The sequence below is a fragment of the Centruroides sculpturatus genome, unplaced genomic scaffold, assembly GCF_000671375.1.
Source record: "Centruroides sculpturatus isolate CEXI.00-Female unplaced genomic scaffold, Cexi_2.0 scaffold1076, whole genome shotgun sequence".
Taxonomy (NCBI): Eukaryota; Metazoa; Arthropoda; class Arachnida; order Scorpiones; family Buthidae; genus Centruroides; species Centruroides sculpturatus.
This window is the reverse complement of record NW_019386729.1, coordinates 155,137-177,336: the sequence shown is the minus strand read 5'-3', so window position 1 is coordinate 177,336 and position 22,200 is coordinate 155,137. Positions and strand designations below refer to the sequence as shown.

The following is a 22,200-nucleotide window of genomic DNA, read 5'->3' as shown; positions in this document are numbered from 1 at the left end:
GTGGATATCCAGGAAATGTGCAGTAGTATTGTTCTTCTGGTCCAATTTGATGGTGAGTCTGTAAGGATTGTCATTCATTGTACTTATGAAATTGTTTATGTTCGGTTCTGCTTTCCATAGAATAAAGATGTCATCTACATACCTCTTGTAAATGAGAATGTTGGAAACGAACTGTGGTATGATCTTTCCTTCAAGCTGCCTTATCACCAATAATTTTGTTCTATGCATTCACTTGTTTGAATCTCACTGGTTTTTTAAACCTGAAGAAGACCAAAAGTACGGTTGAAAACATTTGTTTGCTATTAAATATTTACTACTGGACTTTTAAGATTTAGGAGTGTTCATTTCTATTCATTTTATCTATATTTTGTCTTCAAAATATGATAAAATGAATAGACTATGCAGTTGAGGTTTGGTTAATATGATTTTTGTTTTATCTTCAAAATAAAAATTGTATTAATCAAACTCAGTTTTATAATTCATCAGACTTAATTTTTCACAAATCTCTATATTAGATTTTCATAAAAAGTAATTAGAAAAGAAGTTACTAAAATTTGTTCTTGAAATAAAATTTATGTGATGAAACCTAATGTCTGAAATAAACACAATTAATGCTTTCAACAAATTTTTACCTTTACTGAACATTTTGACCTTAATGAAAGGTCTTCCTGAGGCTACCTTAGAACATAGACTAGTACTGTTGAAAGCATGTAGTTAAAAGAACAATAAATACAAAATAAAAAANTTGCAATCTTATCATTGTTTTTCAATGTATATAAATTTGTAATAAAATACATAAAATTAATATTTTATTATAATTGCATTAAGTAATTCAAAGTATGTTAAAATATGAAAATAATCGCATACTATGTATTTACATTTTAGAAAGTACAAGGGAAGTGGCACTTCCACAGCTTCCATAGATGGTAGGCCACTTGTACCACAATCATCAATGCAACTGACTCTAATATCATATTTTAATATAAATTTTGTAAAAAGTACAGCATCTATACTTTATTGCTATTCATAAAAATATTTCTAAAAAGTATAACGTTATTTAATTTGTTAATTTCATGAAGACTTCATTTTAAATAATAATCTTAATGCAAATTGTAAATAATTATTTTTAAAACCTAAAATTTATTTATATTCAAATTCATTCGAGTTTAGTTCTTTTCTAAACACATACACTTGGAGAAAGTCAGTAAAAGTTATTTATAAAATTTCGCAAAATCTTTTCACTTGAAGTTTTATTCTAGTAACATTGGTACAACTGATTTCTTCTTAATGATAATCTAAAGTATCTCTAATTTTATTTTATTTTTTGTCATTTATGAAATAAAGATTTATTTTCATATTTTATTTTTATTATTTTATTTAGTATATTCTTTTGTAAATAATCCTATTAAATACTTTCAACTAAAAATATAATTAAAAAAGTTCTAGCAAATTTATCCAATCTTTCCATATCTAAATGTGAAAAATTTTTGAATATCAAGGAATAGGAGAATATTCCTTCATATTCAAAAATTATATCAAAAGTATAGTTTCTTTATAATTAAGATTACTATAATTAACAATTCAGCTACATCATAATTTCATCAATTAATGAGATAAGTTTTGCTATGTTTTGAATTTAACAAAATTGAATTTAAATATAATGTTTAATTAGCTGCTATAATTTATGATTACTAACTAATTTATTATGTGAACTAATCTAATTATAGATAATTATTAGTATTAGCATAATATATTCCAATTATGAACATTTTTAGTAGGAAAAAACAATTACTTAACTATATAAATTTCAATTTTAATTTCTCTTTTCCTTTTTTTATTTTTTGTATTTTGTTATTATATACATTAAATACTATTTGCTCAATGATATCTATTTGTATGGTGATAAAAACCTGATTTCCAAGAGAATCTTTGTCTAAATATGAATATTAAATACTATTTTAAACAAATGAAATTTTAACAGATCAATAATTTTTATCCATTCTTCTTAATTGCATTTTGCTTTGTAAAAAAAAGTAATTATAAAATTTTAATCAATGATATCTATTTGTATGGTGATCATTGATTAAAATTTTTATAATTCTCTTTTTTACAAAGCAAAATACAAGTAACACCTGTATAACATGGCATTTCTATAGAACGGATTCACTCTATCTAACATGGTTCGAGAATTGGTAACATCCCCATATAACACGGTGCTTTTATAGCATGGATTCATTCTAACATGGTTTGAGAATTGGGTAAAACCCTCATACAACATGAAATGTACAGTAATAAAAACTATTAAACGATTACTATCAAACTTTATCTAATTTGAAATTAGGGAAATTCCCATACAATAAACGTGATAAAGCTTTTAAGTACATAAGATATCTCATTTAACATTTTTCATTCGAGTGCGTACATACTGTCAGATTTTCCTGCATAATTTTTGTGAACTATTAGTACTTAAGTATATAAATTTGCTTTTCCTGCCTTTTGTTGATACACTTGTCTTTCTCGAAACTTGCTTCAGTGTTGCCAGATCGCGACGCTTCTGCTTATGGTGTTGCCGAATGTTTTTCCCTTATTCCATACTTGCTTTATTCTTCATAAGTGCTTAGCGCCATATAAGGAAATTTATAAAGGATCTTTTAACTAAAAGCAAGTAATCTAAAATAACATATTTTTTGCAAAAGGTAGAGCATGGATCTGAAGATAATGCAGAAAAATGCTCAGAGGATAAGGATATCTTGCCAAAAAGAAAATGCCCTCAGTTAATAGTGCTTAGTGATGACAAAGAAAACATTGTTTAATTTATATTAATATGTATCACTTCTTAAGANATTTATGATTTAATGTTAAATTATTAATGTTAAATTGAAATTTAATACATTTATAAATTTATATATAAAAGGTATTTATCGTATTTACTCACATACAAGATGAGGTTTTTATTCACTTATCACAGCTTCAAATTCCTAGGTCATCCTACTTGCTCAAGCAAAAGATTCTTTGCATTTTTGCAAATAATTTTCATGAACCATGTATTCACATTTTTTACCGAATGCTTACCCTCTTGTATTTAAAAACATAAGTATTTTATCTTGGTCATTTGAATCGTTCTTGTATATTGTCAGGAGTAAAGATGAATAGCAATAGGAAAAGCAAAGCATTTGAATTTAATTCCAATTTGAAATTCCAAAATCACATGAGAGCTCAATATAAGTTTTAATCCATTCTCAGGTAAAAACAACAGATGATTATTTGGAAATCAGAATATGGAAAAACTCATAAGTGTAATTGACGGAGAGTGGATTTGACTGTTAAGAATTGGCAAAAAAAAGTTTCTGATTGTCCAGCTTTACATGAACAAATTATGTTGTTGGTTTTACAGAATTTTTCCTTGAAGTTTAAAATGACAGTAATTTTTGCGAGACAATGTATGCATTTATGTTCATTTGATATTTTACTTGTGATTAAACAAAATAAAATTAGAATTGTATTAATAAATCTAATTTTCTTTATTTTGATCTTTAAACTCACACCTCATCCTATATGCAAGTAAATATGGTAACGAAAATAAAATTTATGAACACCTTAAACAGTTATATTATGCATCAAAAAATTGCAAATTAATGAAAAATTTGGAAAATTTGAGGATAATTAGTTTACACGTCATTACATTCATTATAAAAACTAATTTAATACTGACATAGTTCTAAACATATTTAAATTTTCACATTTTGATACATTGAGTATATATTAAACAATGGGAATTCAAAAAAATACAGTATATATGTATTAACAGTTAATTATTTTTTCATACAAAATTTAGATAAAGAAAAATTTTTCAAATAATTAACTTTCTATAACTAATTTTACTGTAAGAAAAATTTAGTGAACTAGCAACACTTAAATACAAAGAAATTATTAAAAATTTTGGCTCATTACAAGTATTAAATATGCACAATGATTAATAAAAATTTACCTTCTTGAGTTATACATATCGAGCCACATCCCATTCCCACTCGTAGTGCATCTGCTCCCGCTTCAATTAAATTTTTTGCTTGTGAAGTAGTAACAACTAAAAATATTAAATAAGAGTTTTTAATATATGTTTAACATTAAATGAATTTAGAAATAAGTCAATATTGTTTATGTAAGTTATGTTCCCTAAAAATCCAATTAAAAATGAAATGATAAATAATGGAAATAATCTATCTAGAATACAAATATAACATATACTCTAGTAATATATTCTAAAATAAATATATTTATTTTAAACAAACAGTATGTACAAATGCATTTATTTGAAAACTGCATTAATTTGTTATTAATTGTTTAAAAAATTTTTCAATGTTAGTAGTGGATTAAGTGCATTACAAAAACTAATCAATTGTTGGTTTTATTAATAACAAATTAATGAAAAAAATTTAAAATATAGAACAGTAAACAATGAGAACTTATTGCATTTTTATCAGATATGACATTTAAATTAATAAATATTGATTTCTTGCTATATTTTCTGTTTTATCAATATAATTTATAGAAAAAGCAAATGTAATTTGAAAAAGAATATTGGTATAAATCTAATTTTTCATTAACAAGTTTATCTTTTCCTTAACATCTGTACTTTTTTGCTTTCTTAGAAACCAAATAAATATCTTTCTTGAATGAATATGGAATATTTACTTTATATCCTCATTTATAGTTTTATCATTTCGATTATATTTAATAAAACAAAAATTTAGTTAATTTGCCTTATGATAAATCTATGTGTAAATATCAAACTCTGGTATCAAAAAAGTAATTATAATAAATTATGAATATATTTTTATAATTTATTCATCCTTTCTAACATATCTTAAAATTATAATTGGTTGAAATTGATTTTGATCTTTTTCTGCACATATGATACATTTGAAACTATCATTATTTTGCTGTAAATGCATTTAATATTGAATAGATCATTCATTTTATTATATACGATCAATTTTAAGTGTGAAGTTAGAGAAGGTTGTAAATTTCAAGAAAGCTGTGCGTGCACAATAATTATAACAACAATTTTTAAACTAAAATTACTTTTAAAAATATAGAATAATTATTGAATAGACAAAGAAATGTAATATGACCAGTTAAATTAAATTTAATTTATATTTTTGATTTTAATATGCTATCAGATCTAATGTGTACCCAATTTTTGAAATGTCAAACATGAAAAAAGTTAGCTTGTAAATTTAATGTGAGCCCTATATCAAAAATGCAGCCACAAAAGTTAATATATTTAATAAACAATACTAATTGCATATTTTGTAAAGTGTTTTATTTTCATGTTTACAGTGCTTCATGATGCTCACATTTTTGAATGTATTTGTTTATTATTCTATTATCAGATATAGAGAATCTGCAAATCAATACAAAATCAGTCAAAATAACTATATGGTCAACATTTTATTAGTGATATTTCATATCAGTATGAACAAACATGAAATTTATTAGATACATAGTATCACATGCACTTCAGCATAGTGGCTATCTCTCTGCTTAAACACAGCTCTATAGGAGATTCATCTGCTGGACATCATTAATTAATTCAGCTTGCTGTAGTTCAAAAGACTATCAAACTATTTCAAAACCAAAAGCAAAATTAAAATTGAAGTAGTGGGAGGGATGTGTACCATGTCTATACCAACATCTTATCACATGTGAATTGTTGAGCAAAGTGAAAAACAAATAATGCAAACAAGACTGCATTATTTCTTTGTAAAAAGGGCTGGCAGAATTACAATTTAATAAAGTAAAAATTACATTACAGATGGATACTAGTCCTATCTTCATTCCAATCACCAGAAACAACTATTTTCCATTGCAGAGACAACCTTTCTTTAGAGGCTATGCCTCTGCACAAATAAAATATTTTTAATAATTCAAATATTAAAAATATATTTCAAATATTATATTTTTAATTGTGTTGGGATTGTCACTTGTGGACATTTTAGACTGTTTTACATATTTGTGCAGAGGCATAGCCTCTAAAGAAAAATTGTCTCTGCAATGGAAAATAGTTGTTCCTGGTAATTGGACATGGCAAGCAATGAAGATAGGACAAGTATCCATCTGTAATATAATTTTTACTTTATTAAAAAGGCTGCATTATGTTTTCTTTGTAACTGATTCTAATGTACTGTACACTCCAATTTTTGAGAATGAAAATGTTAAAAAAAGGTGCACATTAGAATTAAGAAAACATGGTAATTTCAAATGTAAAATATTGAAAATCTTTTTAAATGTTTATTCAAACAGAATACTAGAAAAATATTCGATTATGAATTGTCTGTGTATAATATTTTTCAAGAAGGACATCATATAAAAATAAAATAAAACTTTGTGTGATAAAAATAACAAAAACTATGTTGTCTGATTTAATGTAATATAAATAAATAAAAAAGATAATAGCTTTAATATAACTTTGTTTTTATAATAAGAACATCTATATTTGATAAATAAAAAAAAGTTAGATTATGAAATGTACCATTTCCAGCTATGACATCTAAATTTGGATACTTTTCTTTTATGTATTTTAGCATATCGATTTGAAAAATTGAATTTCCTTGTGATGAGTCCTGTAAAATATATTGAACTTAAATTTAATTTTTAAAAACCTTAACTCTAAACAAAAATTATAAAGTTTACCAAAACAATAACATCAACTCCAGCTTGAACTAATAACTTTAATCTTAATTTGTCTTCGTTTCGTGTTCCAATTGTTGCACCCACTAAAAGCTGCCCATTTCCATCTTTTGATGCTAGAGGATAATCCCAGCTTTTTTTCATATCTGTACGAGCTATTATAGAAACTAATTCTCCTTTGTCATTTACAATTGGTAATTTACCTACAACAAAATCCATTTAAAATTTATTGTACAACTTCAGAAATATAAGATAAACAATACCATTCATTCCTTAACAGAAACTATTATTATCTACATATTAAATTCATACTATAAATCTGATTTTAATTCATATAAGATTTATATCAATATCAGAAATTTTATAGTTATAACAAAATAGAAAATACAAACTGCTAAAAAAATAACCGTTTTTTACTATTATTTTTATTATTATAATATCACATGTCTTACATGATTATCTTTCTGTATAAAGGGAATTTCAGAAATGTTTGGCCAAATTTCACAGATTTATAAGGAGGTAAAAACCTTAATAAAATAGTCAACGGCTATATTGTTTTTTTTAATCTTGATATTATCTTTTATTGTGAGACAAAGTGCCCTCTCACAATAAAAGATATCATCATTGAAGTGCCCTCTCACAATAAAAATAAAATAAACATTTTCCATATACAGTTGACCCCCCCATAACACTGTATACATACGTTCCAGTTTTTATGAATCCATTTTCTACGAGTCCAGTCAATCACAGCCCGGCACATATGCAGTTTACGGATTATGGCTGTTTGAAAGGTTTCTTCCATAAAATTAATCGATTCTAGACTAATTCGACTCAACATTTCCAAAATACGTATAATTTTTTGGCAGTAATCCATATAAACTATGCTATAAACAAAAAATTGTAGGATTACTTACCAAGCCTGCACCGTTCAACTACGCCATTGCTTAAGCTTGTTTTCATCGTGGAGCTTGTCATTGAATGGTGCTCGCGTGCTTCCTGATAAATTATTTTTTTTGCGAAAAATTCACTGAACTTTGGAGACATCATTAATATAAATATAATTTTTATGGACATTAAATAATAAATGGTTTTTAGTAGGTCCGCTGCTCGTTTAAACTCAATGGTTTGTACAATATCCGATATTGGTCTAGATTCAACCAATCCTGTCATGACATGAGTCAGCGATGACGTTTTACCGAATTATACGAGTTTTTTTAGCATGTTTGTACGAATACTGTTGCAATGCTTTTGCCATGATATAGGAATCCGAACTATAGGAACCCGTGTTATAGGGGATCAACTGTAATAATAATAATAAATAATAGTTTACACAATCTAAAGCTTAATTAGCTGATTATTAAGTGTCAAAGTGTAGTGACATCATTTCTATGTTTTAAGTCTAACTATGTAATATACGAGGGCTGTTCGGAAAGTTCGCGTCCTTGCCTATATGCGGCGCTGTGATCAATTTTATTTTTGGCAGGAATAATTCAGCCATATGTGCTAGAGATACGATACCAATTTCCGCTTGATTTGTCATAAAGTTTTGCCACGACAGCTTAGCAAATAGTAAGTGTGCACATGCTTTATCAAAAATGGAGAAGACGGAGACTCATGCGGTCATAAAATACCTGACGAAAAAAGGTTTGACCCCATCTCAAATCAAAGCTAACATGGATGAAGTTTTGGGAGAGTCTGCTCCTTCGTACACCACTGCGAAAAAATGGACAGCCCTTTTTAACTATGGCAGAGAGAGTGTGGAAGATGACCCTCGCAGCAGACGGCGGTCAACTGCTGTCACTGAAGAAAATATCGACAAAGTTCACAATTTGGTATTAGCAGATCGCCGTTTGAAAACGCATGAGATAGCTGAGACAACAGGCATCTCTGTCGACCGAGTGCACCACATCCTAACCGAAAATTTGGGTATGATGAAGGTCTCAGCAAGGTGGGTGCCGCATCTGCTGACCGCTGAGCAAAAACGTGTTCGCACTTTGATATCAAAGGAGTGTTTGGGCTTCTACCAGAAAAACCCACAGGATTTCTTGCGTCGGTTTGTGATTACTGACGAAACGTGGATCCATTACTACACTCCTAAAACAAAAGAACAGTTGAAGCAATGGAAACACCACAGTTCGCCACCACCAAAGAAGGCAAAGACAGTTCCATCAGCGGGGAAAGTGATGGCCTCAGTTTTTTGGGATGCTAAAGGCATCATCTTTATTGACTACCATTAATGCTGTCTATTACTGTGAACTTTTGGAAAAACTGAAGAAAGAAATCGAAGAAAAGAGGCCACACTTGAGGAAGAAAAAGGTTCTGTTCCACCACGATAATGCACCTGCACATTCTGCCAGAATCACTGAACAAAAGATAAACAAACTTCGCTTCCAATTAGTTACACATCAACCGTACTCACCTGATTTTGCCCCCAGTGATTTCCACCCTTTTCCAAACTTAAAAAAATTCTTGGCTGGAAAGAGATTCCACTGAAATGACAAAGTCATCTCTGAAGTTAACGAGTGTTTTGCACACCTTGACAAATCGACCTATTGTGATGGCATAAAAAAGCTAGAACATCGCTGGAATAAGTACATTGCTAACAAAGGATACTATATTGAAAAATAAAAAAAGTTTTAACATTATTTTGTTTTCTTGTTCTATTTGAGGCTGCGAACTTTCCGAACAGCCCTCGTATCTATAAAACATCTGTAAAAAGCACATTTCTGAAAATACAAGGATTAATACTCCTTTACAGTCACCATACTTTTGAAAGAAAATAAATCACGTCATAAATGCCTACAACTGCTGTAAACTGTATGGATACAATTGGTATTAATGAAGAATACACAATACACTTGAATCAGTGGTATCTATTGGTCTAGCTAATCTTGCAAATTATCTTCCATTTCCATTGTACTGACAATGTAAAAATAATAATATAAATTATGTTTGATACAATGTTATTGAATAGATATCTTTATTACATGAAATATAAATTTTAGAAACTGATACTTTATATAAATAGAAATAAATTTCACATGCTAAAATATACTCCAGCAATAATTTAATGTTGCTGGAGTATATGGAGTTTAAAGACGATTAATATAAAAACAAAAAACAATTTTAATAAACAAAAACATTTTTGTTAGATTGAAAATGATTTTGTTCATTAAAATTGTTGCTGGAGTATATTTTAAGATGTGAAATTTATTTCTGATATTCCCTTCAGTTGATAGAATAGTTATATTGATTTATATAAAATTCATATAGTTTACAAAGTATGATAATCAATTTTTTTCAATATTAATTATTGACATATGAATTATATGTTTTGTTTCATCAATACTAATAAATATTTCTTGAATTTCAACAATAACTTTTACTGAAATTATAAAAAGTTTAAATGTTTTATTTACACTGTATGAATGAAATTTGATTCTTTATGGACAAAACTATTTTCAGAAATTAATTGATAAAATAACATGACAATTGTTCAGGAAATCTATTTCTTAATTTGTTTAAAAAGTCTATTACCTTTTCTATATACAAAAAAATTGTTTCAGTTATTTGTTTTAAAAGTGGTAATACAAAAGATGATGCTAAAACATTATTTTTGATAATTGAAATATAATTAATCTTGTTATTACTTATTTATGATACATAACACTGTTTAATATCTTGCATTATTTGACTTTTAATAGTCTCAGACTAAAAGTATAATATTTTGTGCCTAAAAATGATTCTGTAACTTTTTAGCCAAATCAATTTATTATATTTAATAATACTAGTAATAAAGGGGGTGTGAAGCGCAATATAAGGCCATAACAAGAATGGCCTCTTAGCCTATCCATCTCAACCCTTCGCTCACTTGCACGTAGTGGAGCCTGTTAAGTCGAGTGTCGACGAACAAACAAGCATAAAGGAAGCCCTGCAAGAGTAATACTCCAGTGTCACATGGAGGAGGGCCTTCCGGGGCTGGGTGCTGCTGGAGGCAGGGCGGTATCTGTAAATAGCAGACGACCATCTGCCGCCTAAGGCCTGTAGTGAATCTCTAGGAGCTCAGGTGCTAGGCCACTGCCAAATCCCTGCTAAGCTTGGTTCCTCAGCCCAGGTTAGAAAAATGGGAAGGTTGGTGTCTGGTTGGCAGCCGACTGTAAAAACCCCAGCCAAATCTTTTTCTATGGAATGTCTGATGCCACTTTGAGATGTGATAATACTAGGGCGTACCCCATAGGCAACGCGCAGCCGCAGCACCCGGTGGCTGTGGGAAATGGACGAGGGTTGTTGTCTCATATAGGATGGGAACAATGTAAGAAGCGAGTCCCATTAAGAGTGGAAAGTTGGAAAATAGGGACTATGACAGGAAGAAGAGCTGAACTAGCAGATAGCTGAGAAGAAGAGTCAATATAGAGTGCTTGCAGGAGACAAAGTGGAAAGGGGCCAAAGCTAAAGAGATTGGCGAAGGGTATAAACTTTTCTACTATGGTAAAGATGGCAAGAGGAATGGAGTGGGGATAGTCATAGACAATGACTTAAAGAACGTAGTCATAGTCAATAGAGTAAATAATAGATTAATATTGGTGAAACTGAGTATTGGAGAACTGATAGTTAATGTAATCAGTGCATATGTGCTGCAAGTGGGTGTTAAAGAGCAATTTTGGGAAGATTTGGCTAAGATAATGACACAGGTACCGACAGATGAGGAGATATTTATTGGAGCGGACTTTAACGGGCATGTGGGAAAAAATAATGCTGGTTATGAGAGAGTACATGGAGGCAAAGGATTTGGTGGTAGAAATTTTGAAGGAGAGTGTGTTTTGCAAATGGCCATTGCCTATGATTTAGTCGTGGTCAACACTTATTCTGATAAATGTGAAGAGCATTTAATAACTTATAAGAACAGGGATCATAAATCACAAATAGACTACCTATTAATTAACAAGACTGACTATTCTAAAAGGGATTAAGGACTGTAAAGTGATACCAGGAGAAGACTTGACTAGTCAGCATGGATTTTTAGTAATGGAATTAATGATTGATCTTAATAGGATTAAGTATAAAGATAAACTGATACCTAAAATTAAATGGTGGTTGTTAAAAGGGGAAGGGTAATAGAGTTTAAAGAAAAAGTAATAAGCATTATTAATGGTAATGCAAAGTGCAATGACTCGGCAGATGAATGGTGGACACAGGTGGCCAGGGAAATATGAAGAATTGCAAAAGAACTTCTGGGAGAAACAAAGTCAGTTAGGAAAATAGAGAAGGAGGTATGGTGGTGGAATGAAGAAGTAAAGAAAGCTATAAGAGAGAAGAAAGATGCTTTAAAAGTTGGCAGAATGAGAAAGGAGATAATAAGGTAAGGGAAGAGAAAAGAGAGGGCTATGTGCAGATGAAAAAGAAGGCAAAGACAGCGGTTGCCATAGCTAAGGCTCAAGCCAAGGATGAAATGTATAGGTCACTCATGGGAAAAGTGGGTAGAAAAGCCATATATAGACTTGTGAAAATGAGAGGCAGAGGGAGTAAAGATATGACCTACATCAAGTGTATAAAAGACTCAAATGGCAAAGTGCTAACTAAAAATGAAGAAATTAAGGCCTGGTGGAAAACATACTTTAAAGACCTTATGAACGTGGTGAATGACAGACAAACTAACACTGAAAATGTAGAGCCAAATATTGGCCTTGTAGGCATAATAGAGAAATGGGAAATAAAGCTGGCATTGAATAAAATGAAAAATGGGAAATCAGTGGGCCTGGATCAATAGAGGTATGGAAAGTCCTAGGAGAGGAGGCAAGAGACTGGTTAACAGAGCTGTTTAACAAAGTACTGTTAGAGGGAACTATACCCAATGAATGGAGAAGAAACTATTTAGTACCCATCTTTAAAGAAAAAGGGAATGTGCAGGAATGTAATAATTATAGGGGAATAAAACTATTGGCTCACACAATTAAACTTTTTGAAAAGGTATGAACGGAGGATTAGAGAGGAAACTAGTGTCACTGAAGGCCAGATTGAATTTATGCCAGGGAGGAGTACTACAGATGCCATATTCGTGGTGAGACAGGTGATGGAGAAGTAGCGATCTGTGAGGAGAAACCTGCATATAGTGTTCATAGACTTGGAAAAAGCGTATGACAGAGTCCGAGAGAAGTCCTTTGGTGGTGCCTTAGGAAGAAAGGTGTGCCGCTTCAATACATTGTGACAATTGAAGATATGTACTGTAGGGCCAACACGCAGGTTAGAACTGCAGCTGGATTGATGGACATGTTTGAAGTAAGAGTGGGCTTACATCAGGGGTTAGCACTCAGCCCATACCGCTTCCTATTAGTTATGGATGTGATAACATCTGCTGTACAAGAGGACGTATCCTGGTGTGTGCTGTTTGCAGATGACATAGTCCTCATTGATGAGGGCAGGGAAGAACTACAGAGACGGCTAAACAAATGGAAACACGTGGAAAACACGTGTGGAAAACATGTGTAATTTTGACGGTCTCCCTGGTACTGGTTCCTTAAAACTAAATGGAATACCATTTCCAGAAAGTACTGAATTCTGCTATCTGGGATCTCTGCTGCAGAAAGATGGCAACATTGATAGGGAGGTTACTAGGAGGATCAATGCAGGGTGGTTAAAGTGGAAACAGGTGACAGGAATAACTTGCAATAAATGCATGCCACTTAAAATAAGAGGGCTAATATATAAAACTGTCATCAGACCTGTGCTTATGTATGGATGTGAGTGCTGGCCGATGACAGCCACCGAAGAGAAGCAATTGCATGTGGCAGAGATGCGAATGCTGAGGTGGATGTGCGGGGTCACAAGAATGGATAGAATTAGAAATGATTACATCAGAGGAAGTTTAAAGGTAGTATCTATCTCAGAAAAAATAAAAAGCCACAGACTGACATGGTTTGGACATGTGGTGAGAAGGAATGAGGAACATGTAACAAAAAAGGCACTAAATATGAAAGTACAGGGAGATAGAGGTAGAGGAAGACCTAAGAGGTGGATTGAATGTGTAAAAACAGATATGATGGACTGTGGAGTGGATGAAATCATTTAAATGAAATCAAATAAAAATACACTAATAAATTTCTGGCAACTGATGGTCAGGTACATTCTTTAATCAGAACAAAATTATAAGAGGAAACTTGAAATTCCTGTAACAACTGGACTAGTTTACTGAATGATCACATATGACATTTTGCATAGGGGCTTTTATTTACATTATTTACACTGCACTTGGTAATGAGAGTGCAATTTTGTAATATTCTTAGTTTATTTTGCTTAAATTTAACCCTATCCACAGCTTCTAAGAGAGACGAGAGTGTTGGTGGTGTCAAATGTTATTTATATTTAATATTTATTTAAATTTCTAGCAGTCCATGGATACTTTAGAAACATGGGAGGTGTATAATTTAGAGGTTAGAGGTGTTAATGAATTATTATACATGACTATGGCTGGTTTGGCAAACTGATTAATCCAGCAATGCTTTGGAATCAAGAGTGCTATAAATTTGGTGATGTATTGTAATATTAACTGATATTTTTACTAGGTTTATATTCTCAGAACAAACTTAATCAGTCAGAAGTATAGAAAATATTTAATTATTACTGTATTTCTTTAAAAAAATGTTATAAAACTACAAAATAAATACAAATAGACAACTATGCCAGAATTATTCTAATAATACAGTCAGATTAATAATTAAGCTAAAATTTAGCTAATTAATTCATTAGTCAAGTTCTAGCCAAATAATTAATCCAGCCTTATCATTTGATTACTATAAAATAAAATTTAACAAACCCTTTTTGCTCTGCTGTAATATTTCATGAGCTTCTACAAGGCTAACTCCAGCTGGAGCAACAACGAGATCTGGTGTTTTAGTCATTACCTATAATACAACAATATAATATAAATAAATAGTACAATATATAAATATTAAATAAGATATTAAAATATACAGAATAAAACAATCTAAATTATTTCAAAATGAATTATTACAATTTTAACTGTATGGATAAAATTTCCTATGTAATTATGGATAAATCTGTATGAACATAACTTCCAAAAATATAAGACTTCAAGTCAATTATCAATATTCTAAAGCATAACATTACATTTCCTTCAACTACTCAAATGAGGTATATGAAAATAAACACTGCACATATAACCAATATCTAGCAAGAAAAACTACAAGAAAGCAAATGTTTTTATCAATTTGTTTCCATCAGTTGCCAGAAATTTAGTGGTGTACCTTTATTTGAAATAACACAATTAGAATCATTGGACATTGTCAGGCTAACTGATCTTTGCAGTTTAAATGCAGCTGTTAAAACAAACAAAATTTATATATGGCTTCACTGGCCAAATATTATCATAAACTAGTCCTTTGCCTTTGCCATACCACAACAAAAATTAACTTCTAAATGAAATACTGCTCTAGGCTTCTTCCCATCTTCAATGTCTGTCTCCCTTCTGTGTGTGTGTGTGCGCGCGCGCGCGCGCATGTGTATCTCTGATCCACTATGTATGGAATGTTTGTCTTCGAAAAGCAATCTGACTCTCCAGGAGATTTAGATATGCCAACCTAATAGGACTCAAAAACAGCATCTGCCAGGTAGACCATCAATTATTACTCACCAGTGTTAACACACAAGTTTTGCAGAATCTGCTGAGTTGTGCCTCCAGAAACAGCACCAAAAACAGATTTTGTGCTGTTTCCATGCCTCCAATCTGGCATATATACTATCCCCATTACTGATCACTGAACCAACTGCAACTTACAATATTGTGGATGATACAGGGTGACCTTTAAACACCCACTTCAAAGAACATTGGACTTCCATTATAAAAACCTTCCCCTGTGACCCCAACATAGATGTATGTTTTGACTGAGCATGCCTTCTACATAGCACCTCCCACAAAGAATGACAGTTTTTCATTTGCATTAAATTAATATTAAAACACTAAACGTTTAAGTACCCACGAGTCAAGTTATCAAACTTAATAGTCCAATAAATGGCATCCGAATCCATAGCGCCAATGAATGTATGGATGGCGCAGTATCAATTCATTCAAGAAAACACCTTATGACACAGTAGCACTTCCGGCGATCACAAACTATCGTTAGTGAGACAAATCTACTTCTCATTGGCCAGATGATACTTTTTTATTAGCCAGATGATATCTATCTCTCCTTAGCCACCTTGAATTTTGCCACTCAAACTGACCTTATATTTGTGCTATGGCAACCGGTAGTCGACCAATCAGTTTCTCCGCTCGTCTGTAGCTCTACATCGGGTTAACATATCCTTTCTACTATGGAAAGTTTGACGGATGAACTTTGTGAGTTAGACAATAATTGGGAGCGAAGTGCAAATGTAAAAAGAAGCATCATTGCATCCATTCGACCATATTCCAAAATTCTCAATGAAAGAAAACAAAAATGTAAACAATTAAAGATGGATACTTTTTTCTGAAAAATGTAAGAGATCCGAAACTAAAATTTTTTAATAAAAACATTTCACTTTATTTTATGATATAATACATTTTAAAAATTAAAAATTTATATGTATTTAGTATTATATTGTATTAAACAAAATTATTCGCTTATTTTTCACTTATGTAGAACCTAATCCTATACCTCACTGTAAATATGGGTTCGTTTTATGCCGATTCGATTTGCACCGGCTTTTGTAGGAACGGAACTGTGTTGTAAACCGAGGGCTACCTGTATAGGGTTTCTGCTGGGACATCAAAAACTGGCAATACTAATGAACAGCTAATGCTAAACAGGGTTGACAATAATGAGAGTTCATTATATTTGGTTACTGCAAGGATATTGCATGGATCATAAGAAATAGCCTTGGAAAGCTGGATAAATCACCAGTTGGCTGGCCATCACAAGTCTAAATAACATGGTGTCCATCCAAGGGATGACATGGGACATGGGACAAGGGACACATGATTTAGTTACTATAGATACCCCAATGAAAAATGAAAGAGGAAACATTTTGTGTGAAATGCAATACAATGCTGGGTATATCATGTTTTGCTTCCTATCAAAACTATTATTTATGCTTTAGACCTAGATAAGCAATGCCTAACAAATATGAAAACAAATTTCCCAGTGACACTACATATAAAACTAAAGGCTGTTATACACGGTAAGGAAATCCTTTGAGGATTAACTGTGATTTTTTTTTCTATCTATCCATTTTTAAATAAAAATAATTCTTTATACATTGGGAGATATTTTAATAAGTTTTGTAAATTACTATGTTCGATCCAGCCAGTTATATCCAAGTTTTTTTCGTCTGTTAAGCACATCCTTTGAGGATTTTCTTACCATGTATAACAGCCTTAAAAGTTGGTAACAGAAAAAAAATAAATATTACTGTAAAAATGTAAAAAATGGTTTAAATAACTTGAATAATCAATGTCCTCAGATAGAGAAAAAAATGTCATGTGTCTAATTATTGTCATCACTCTAGAGTAAAATAGTATCTGACACAAAGAATGCATCAAACTGCTATGAAAAATGCCTAAGATTGATTGTTTAAATTCAATCCTAGGTCCTGAAGAGCAGTAAGCTGACCTAGCCATCTAATCATCTTAGAAAAGTTATTTAAAATTTTTTGTTTAATTGGAATTAGCTAAAGAATTCATTCAGATTCAATGTTCTTTATAATTAAAGTTCAATTTATATGGATATTTTAAATTTTGTTAGAAATATAGTTATAAATTATGAATGAACCCTAAATCAGTGGTTCCCAAACTTTTTTGATTCTAGGCACCCTTGCTAAATGCAGATTTTCCCAAGGCACCCTATGTCAAATTCTAACAAGTATATTAAATTCTATTATAAAAATTTTATAACGTTTCATGGTGCCGCAGTGACCTTATATGTGTGCTATGGCGACCACCGGTTGCCATAGCACACATAAGGTCACTGCAGTGCCCTAAGGCACCACAGTGCACACTTTGGGAACCACTGCTCTACTGCTCTATATCCTATTTTTAAAATAAAGATTAAAATTATAAATACAATACCAGTAATTCATAATACATTTCACATTGAATTAAAATTTTACATAATAATAATAATAAATTCAATTTACTATCATTTTAAACTTTAAATTGTTTTTGAACATTCATAGTATGAATAAAATTTAAATATCTTGGAAGAATCATTTATCTTAAAAAGTACATACAGTATATACAATGTATGAATACTATAATAATAAAATTTAATTAAACTTATGAAATAAAAATTAAAATATTCAATTTACTTCTGAAAGTGGAAGATCAAGCATACTTTCTTCCATAAAATCAATATCTCTATAGGTAACAATTCCCAATAATTTTGCTCCCATTTTACCATTTTCTGTAACAGGAATACCAGCAAAACCTTGAACTTTTTTTACTTCAAAAACATCTCTCACTTTATTGTTTGGACTCAAAACAATTGGATTATGAATAAATCCATGTTTATATTTCTAAAATAAAAATAAAAAATGTAAGTAACAAATTATGTATTTCATCAGAGTTATTAAAACGTACAACGTATTGTGCTGTAATTTGTAAAACTGCATTTTTTGCTTTTTTTTCAAAATCCTTAACTTGAATTTAACTTTTAATATTTATATTTAATATGGTAAAATAAGAATTTTTAGAAATATTTTTATTATAGAAAAATTATAATCATTAAATTATTAACATTTATCATTTAAAAATTATATATTTTATTAAAATAGAGTAGACCCCCATATAAAATGGGTTCATATAATTCGGATTCGTATATAACGGCGAAAAAATTGCGACCGTATTTGTATAAACAGGCTAAAAGAGACTCCTATATAATGGTAAAACGTCATTGCTGACTCGTGTCACAACAGGATTGGTTGAATCTAGAAGATATTGCACAAACTGTTGAGTTTAAACGAGCAGCAGACCTACTAAAAACCATTTATTATTTAATGTCCATAACAATTATATTTATATTAATAATGCCTTCAAAGTTCAGCAAATTTTTCGCAAAAAAAATAATTTATCAGGAAGCAAGTAAGCGCCATTCGATGACAAGCTCCACGACAAAAACAAGCTTAAGCAATGGCGTAGTCGAATGGTGCACGCTCGGTAAGTAATCCTACAATTTTTTGTTTATAGCATAGTTTACATGGATTATTCCCAAAAAATTATACGTATTTTGGAAACGTTGAGTAAAATTAGTCTAGAATCAATTAATTTTATGGATGAAAACCTTTCAAACAGCCATAGTCTGTAAACTGCATATGTGCCGGGCTGTGATTGGCTCATGTATTTAAGGACTCGTAGTATATCAATTTCATAAAGAATGGAACGTATCTACCTTGTTATGGGGGTCAACTGTATTTAAACTTATTTTAACAATATATTGTAATTTTCAATATAAACATTTATTTACATATAAATATTTTAATAGAAAATATTGCCTTGTAACATAATTATATGAATTTATTTAGTGAAAATTAATTTAAAGTTGAAAAACTTAATATATTATAAAATAATTGTATATTTGAATTGAATTTGTGTTAAGCAGTTTCTAATATTTTTCACCTTGACTTTATATATTTCATTTGCTTGAAATTCAGCTGTACAATTATTATGTATGATTCCTATACCACCACAAAGCTGAAAAAATAAAAGCATTTATTATTTCCTTCATAAAATAGTATATCAATATTTTATAAAAATTATGTTAACAGTGATAGTTAACTAATGAAATTATCTAACAAAGAATTAAAGATGTTATAACATAAATAAAAACAGATAATGAATTTTATAAATAATAAACACAACTCCAATAAGAAAATTCTGCTTTATTGGAGTTCACTTACATTTATATAAGTTTCTCTAGCACTTTCACAGCTAGAAGAAAACATAAGTTTTTCTAAAAAAAGTTATAAAAATTCAATGGAGTCAGAAAATTTCTTCTTTTGTTTTCTTACATAAAATGTAAAATTACGAAAAAATTATATTTTTCTTTCCTTTCTGACTTTTGGATAATATAAAACTTCAATTTTTCAAAAAACAAGCCAATAATGACTATAAAATTTTTAAAAAACAGAGTTTAAAAAGGTATAAAAAAGAAAATAATCTGCAGAGAGAAAAAAATCTTTATTTACATCATTACTAACAAGCTTCCCAAATGCATTTCGCCTATGGCCTCTTCAGTGGGGCTTACAGCACAAAATCTACGTTCAAACAGTCAACTCATTGAAGAGCCACTTATACAGTTAACAAAAAACTCCCAGCATGCCGCTGTTAACATTCCGGTATTTAAATTAACATTATTGTTTTGCATAATTATAGCGAAGTGTTCTTTTACCTTTCGCTTTACAATATTTTTTTCCTTAAAAATTATTTTTAATTTATTAATATTAATAAATTAAGTGAAATTAGTGAGAAAGGTTTTGTGCTGATAATCTGATAATCTTTTAAACATTGTATAAGTTTTTCTAATGTTATCAAAATAAATATTACATTTCCTGAAACAAAGTATTAATTACAAGATTGTGATAAAAATTCCTTCATTTCATGTGCTCATTGTAAACAATTAAAATTGTAAATTGTAAACAATTTGTTTTAAAGGCCGAAAACGTTCGTACTCCAGTTAATAAGGCTAGAAATTAGTGAGAAAGGTTTTGTGCTGATAATCTGATAATCTTTTAAACATTGTATTTTTCCTTTAAATTTATTTATATTAAACCATAAAAAGTAAAAGTTCTCATATAAAGCATTTATATATATATATATATTATTAAATAATGTAATATTTCATCAAATGATCTGAAGTGAATATTGCCATATATAAATAAACTATCATGTTTTTGTGCATATAACCTGCAGGTTATTTATCTGCATTTAAAATACAATTTGAAAGGGGGTTGTGTTATGTGATGGAGAAAATTATGAAAAGATTTTGTTTTGTTCTAGTAATTCCTGTGGGTTATATGCATAAAAATATGATTGTAAAAGAAAAAAAAACCTGTCTAGATCAGTGTTTCTCAACCATTTTCTCATTGCAGACCCATAAACTTATGAATAATTTTACATGGACCAGTAATTACTGTATATGTGACTATGAGTTATGCATATTTATTATGCTTATATATGCTTATTTAGAGTTACTGTACTGTACATATATTAACTAGATTACTTTTTAAATGATACCTATAATCAGTACAATCAAATATTTTTCTGTGGACCAATGAAATTTTTTCACTGATCAGCGTTGATCCATGGACCAGTGGTTGAAAAGCATTGGTCTAGACTATAGAGTAATTCTATCTTTTTTATACACGGTGCAATAGTTATAGTCTGCACATAAACAGCCACATCTTATGTAAGTGGCAATTTTTTTCACAAATGGCCTGTAATATATATATATTTTTAATTGTATTACTACATATTATTACAATAAAATCATAAAAACTAGTATTGAATGATTATACTAACAGCCATAGCTATTGACAATTCTGATTCTGTAACAGTATCCATAGGTGAAGATACTATAGGAGTATGAAGGGTAATATTTTTTGTCAGTGGTGAAGTTAAATCCTAAAATATATAAATTATTATTAATTTATTCAAGTACAGTTATATTTATTATAACATCTTTAAAAAATTTGTTTTAATTTATAAGTTAGAATACTCACAACTTCGTCGACTGTGAATGAAATATAACCAGGCAAAATTAAGAAATCACTGTAAAGAGAAAAGCAGATTGCTTGCAATTGATATAATTTATCTATTGTTTTTTAATTTAAAAATTAAAATTAGTATAATAAAAAATTGCCTGTAACACAAACACACTTTTTGTCAGTGGAGTGATTTTTATTCTTTAATAAGAATTTATTTTTATAAATTAAATTATATTTTATAATAAAGTTTTCTTTTAAAACTTATACTGTTTTAATGAAAATTTTTATGTTTAAAAAATAAGATGTTAAGATTGATAAAAAAACAACTATCTGCTAAATGTTCTTTTGACTTCTATCTGCAAATATCAAAAATACATAAATAAATAAATAGTGATTAAGTTCATGTGCATGAATTTTTTAAAATATAATTTGATTAATATAATATGAAATAATATAAAACTGTAATTAGGATTTCCAACTGTTTGGAATTTTCTGAACTGTACAGAAGTTCAGTTAATTTTTAAAAATTGTTTGGAAAATGAAAACTGTTCAGAAATGTTCTGAAAAATGAATGAAGAGAAGTAGGTGCTTTTCCAGCTCATTACTTTTTCTTCATGAAAAGTTTGCACCTCTACTTGTAATCTAAATTATATTCATTCCTGCTAGTTTACATATTTTTTCTCCTTAGTTTTGTCTCTTTTTGTCCTTTGTGCACTAAGAAAACTTTTTCTTCAAACCCATTTGTGGATCTAGCTCAGTGGTTCTCAAAGCAGGTGCCGCGGCACCTTAGGGTGCCACAAGAACGCCACAAGGGTGCCG

The 22,200-nt window shown here is 29.8% G+C and overlaps 1 protein-coding gene across 1 annotated transcript in view; it reads right to left on the bottom strand.

The window, feature by feature from the left end:
• The window catches only part of LOC111615680 (inosine-5'-monophosphate dehydrogenase 2-like), a 30,608-nt gene extending 9,163 nt beyond the window's left edge, over positions 1-21,445 (bottom strand). The window contains exons 1-8 of the mRNA XM_023357113.1: positions 21,397-21,445; positions 21,197-21,298; positions 19,295-19,369; positions 17,989-18,195; positions 14,501-14,588; positions 6,694-6,893; positions 6,533-6,623; positions 3,989-4,084 (exon numbers count right to left, since the gene is read on the bottom strand). Of these exons, the coding sequence (XP_023212881.1) occupies positions 3,989-4,084; positions 6,533-6,623; positions 6,694-6,893; positions 14,501-14,588; positions 17,989-18,195; positions 19,295-19,369; positions 21,197-21,238 (799 nt within the window). The 5' untranslated portion in view covers positions 21,239-21,298; positions 21,397-21,445. The remainder of the gene's footprint in view (positions 1-3,988; positions 4,085-6,532; positions 6,624-6,693; positions 6,894-14,500; positions 14,589-17,988; positions 18,196-19,294; positions 19,370-21,196; positions 21,299-21,396) is intronic.
• Between the last annotated feature and the right edge of the window lie 755 nt (positions 21,446-22,200).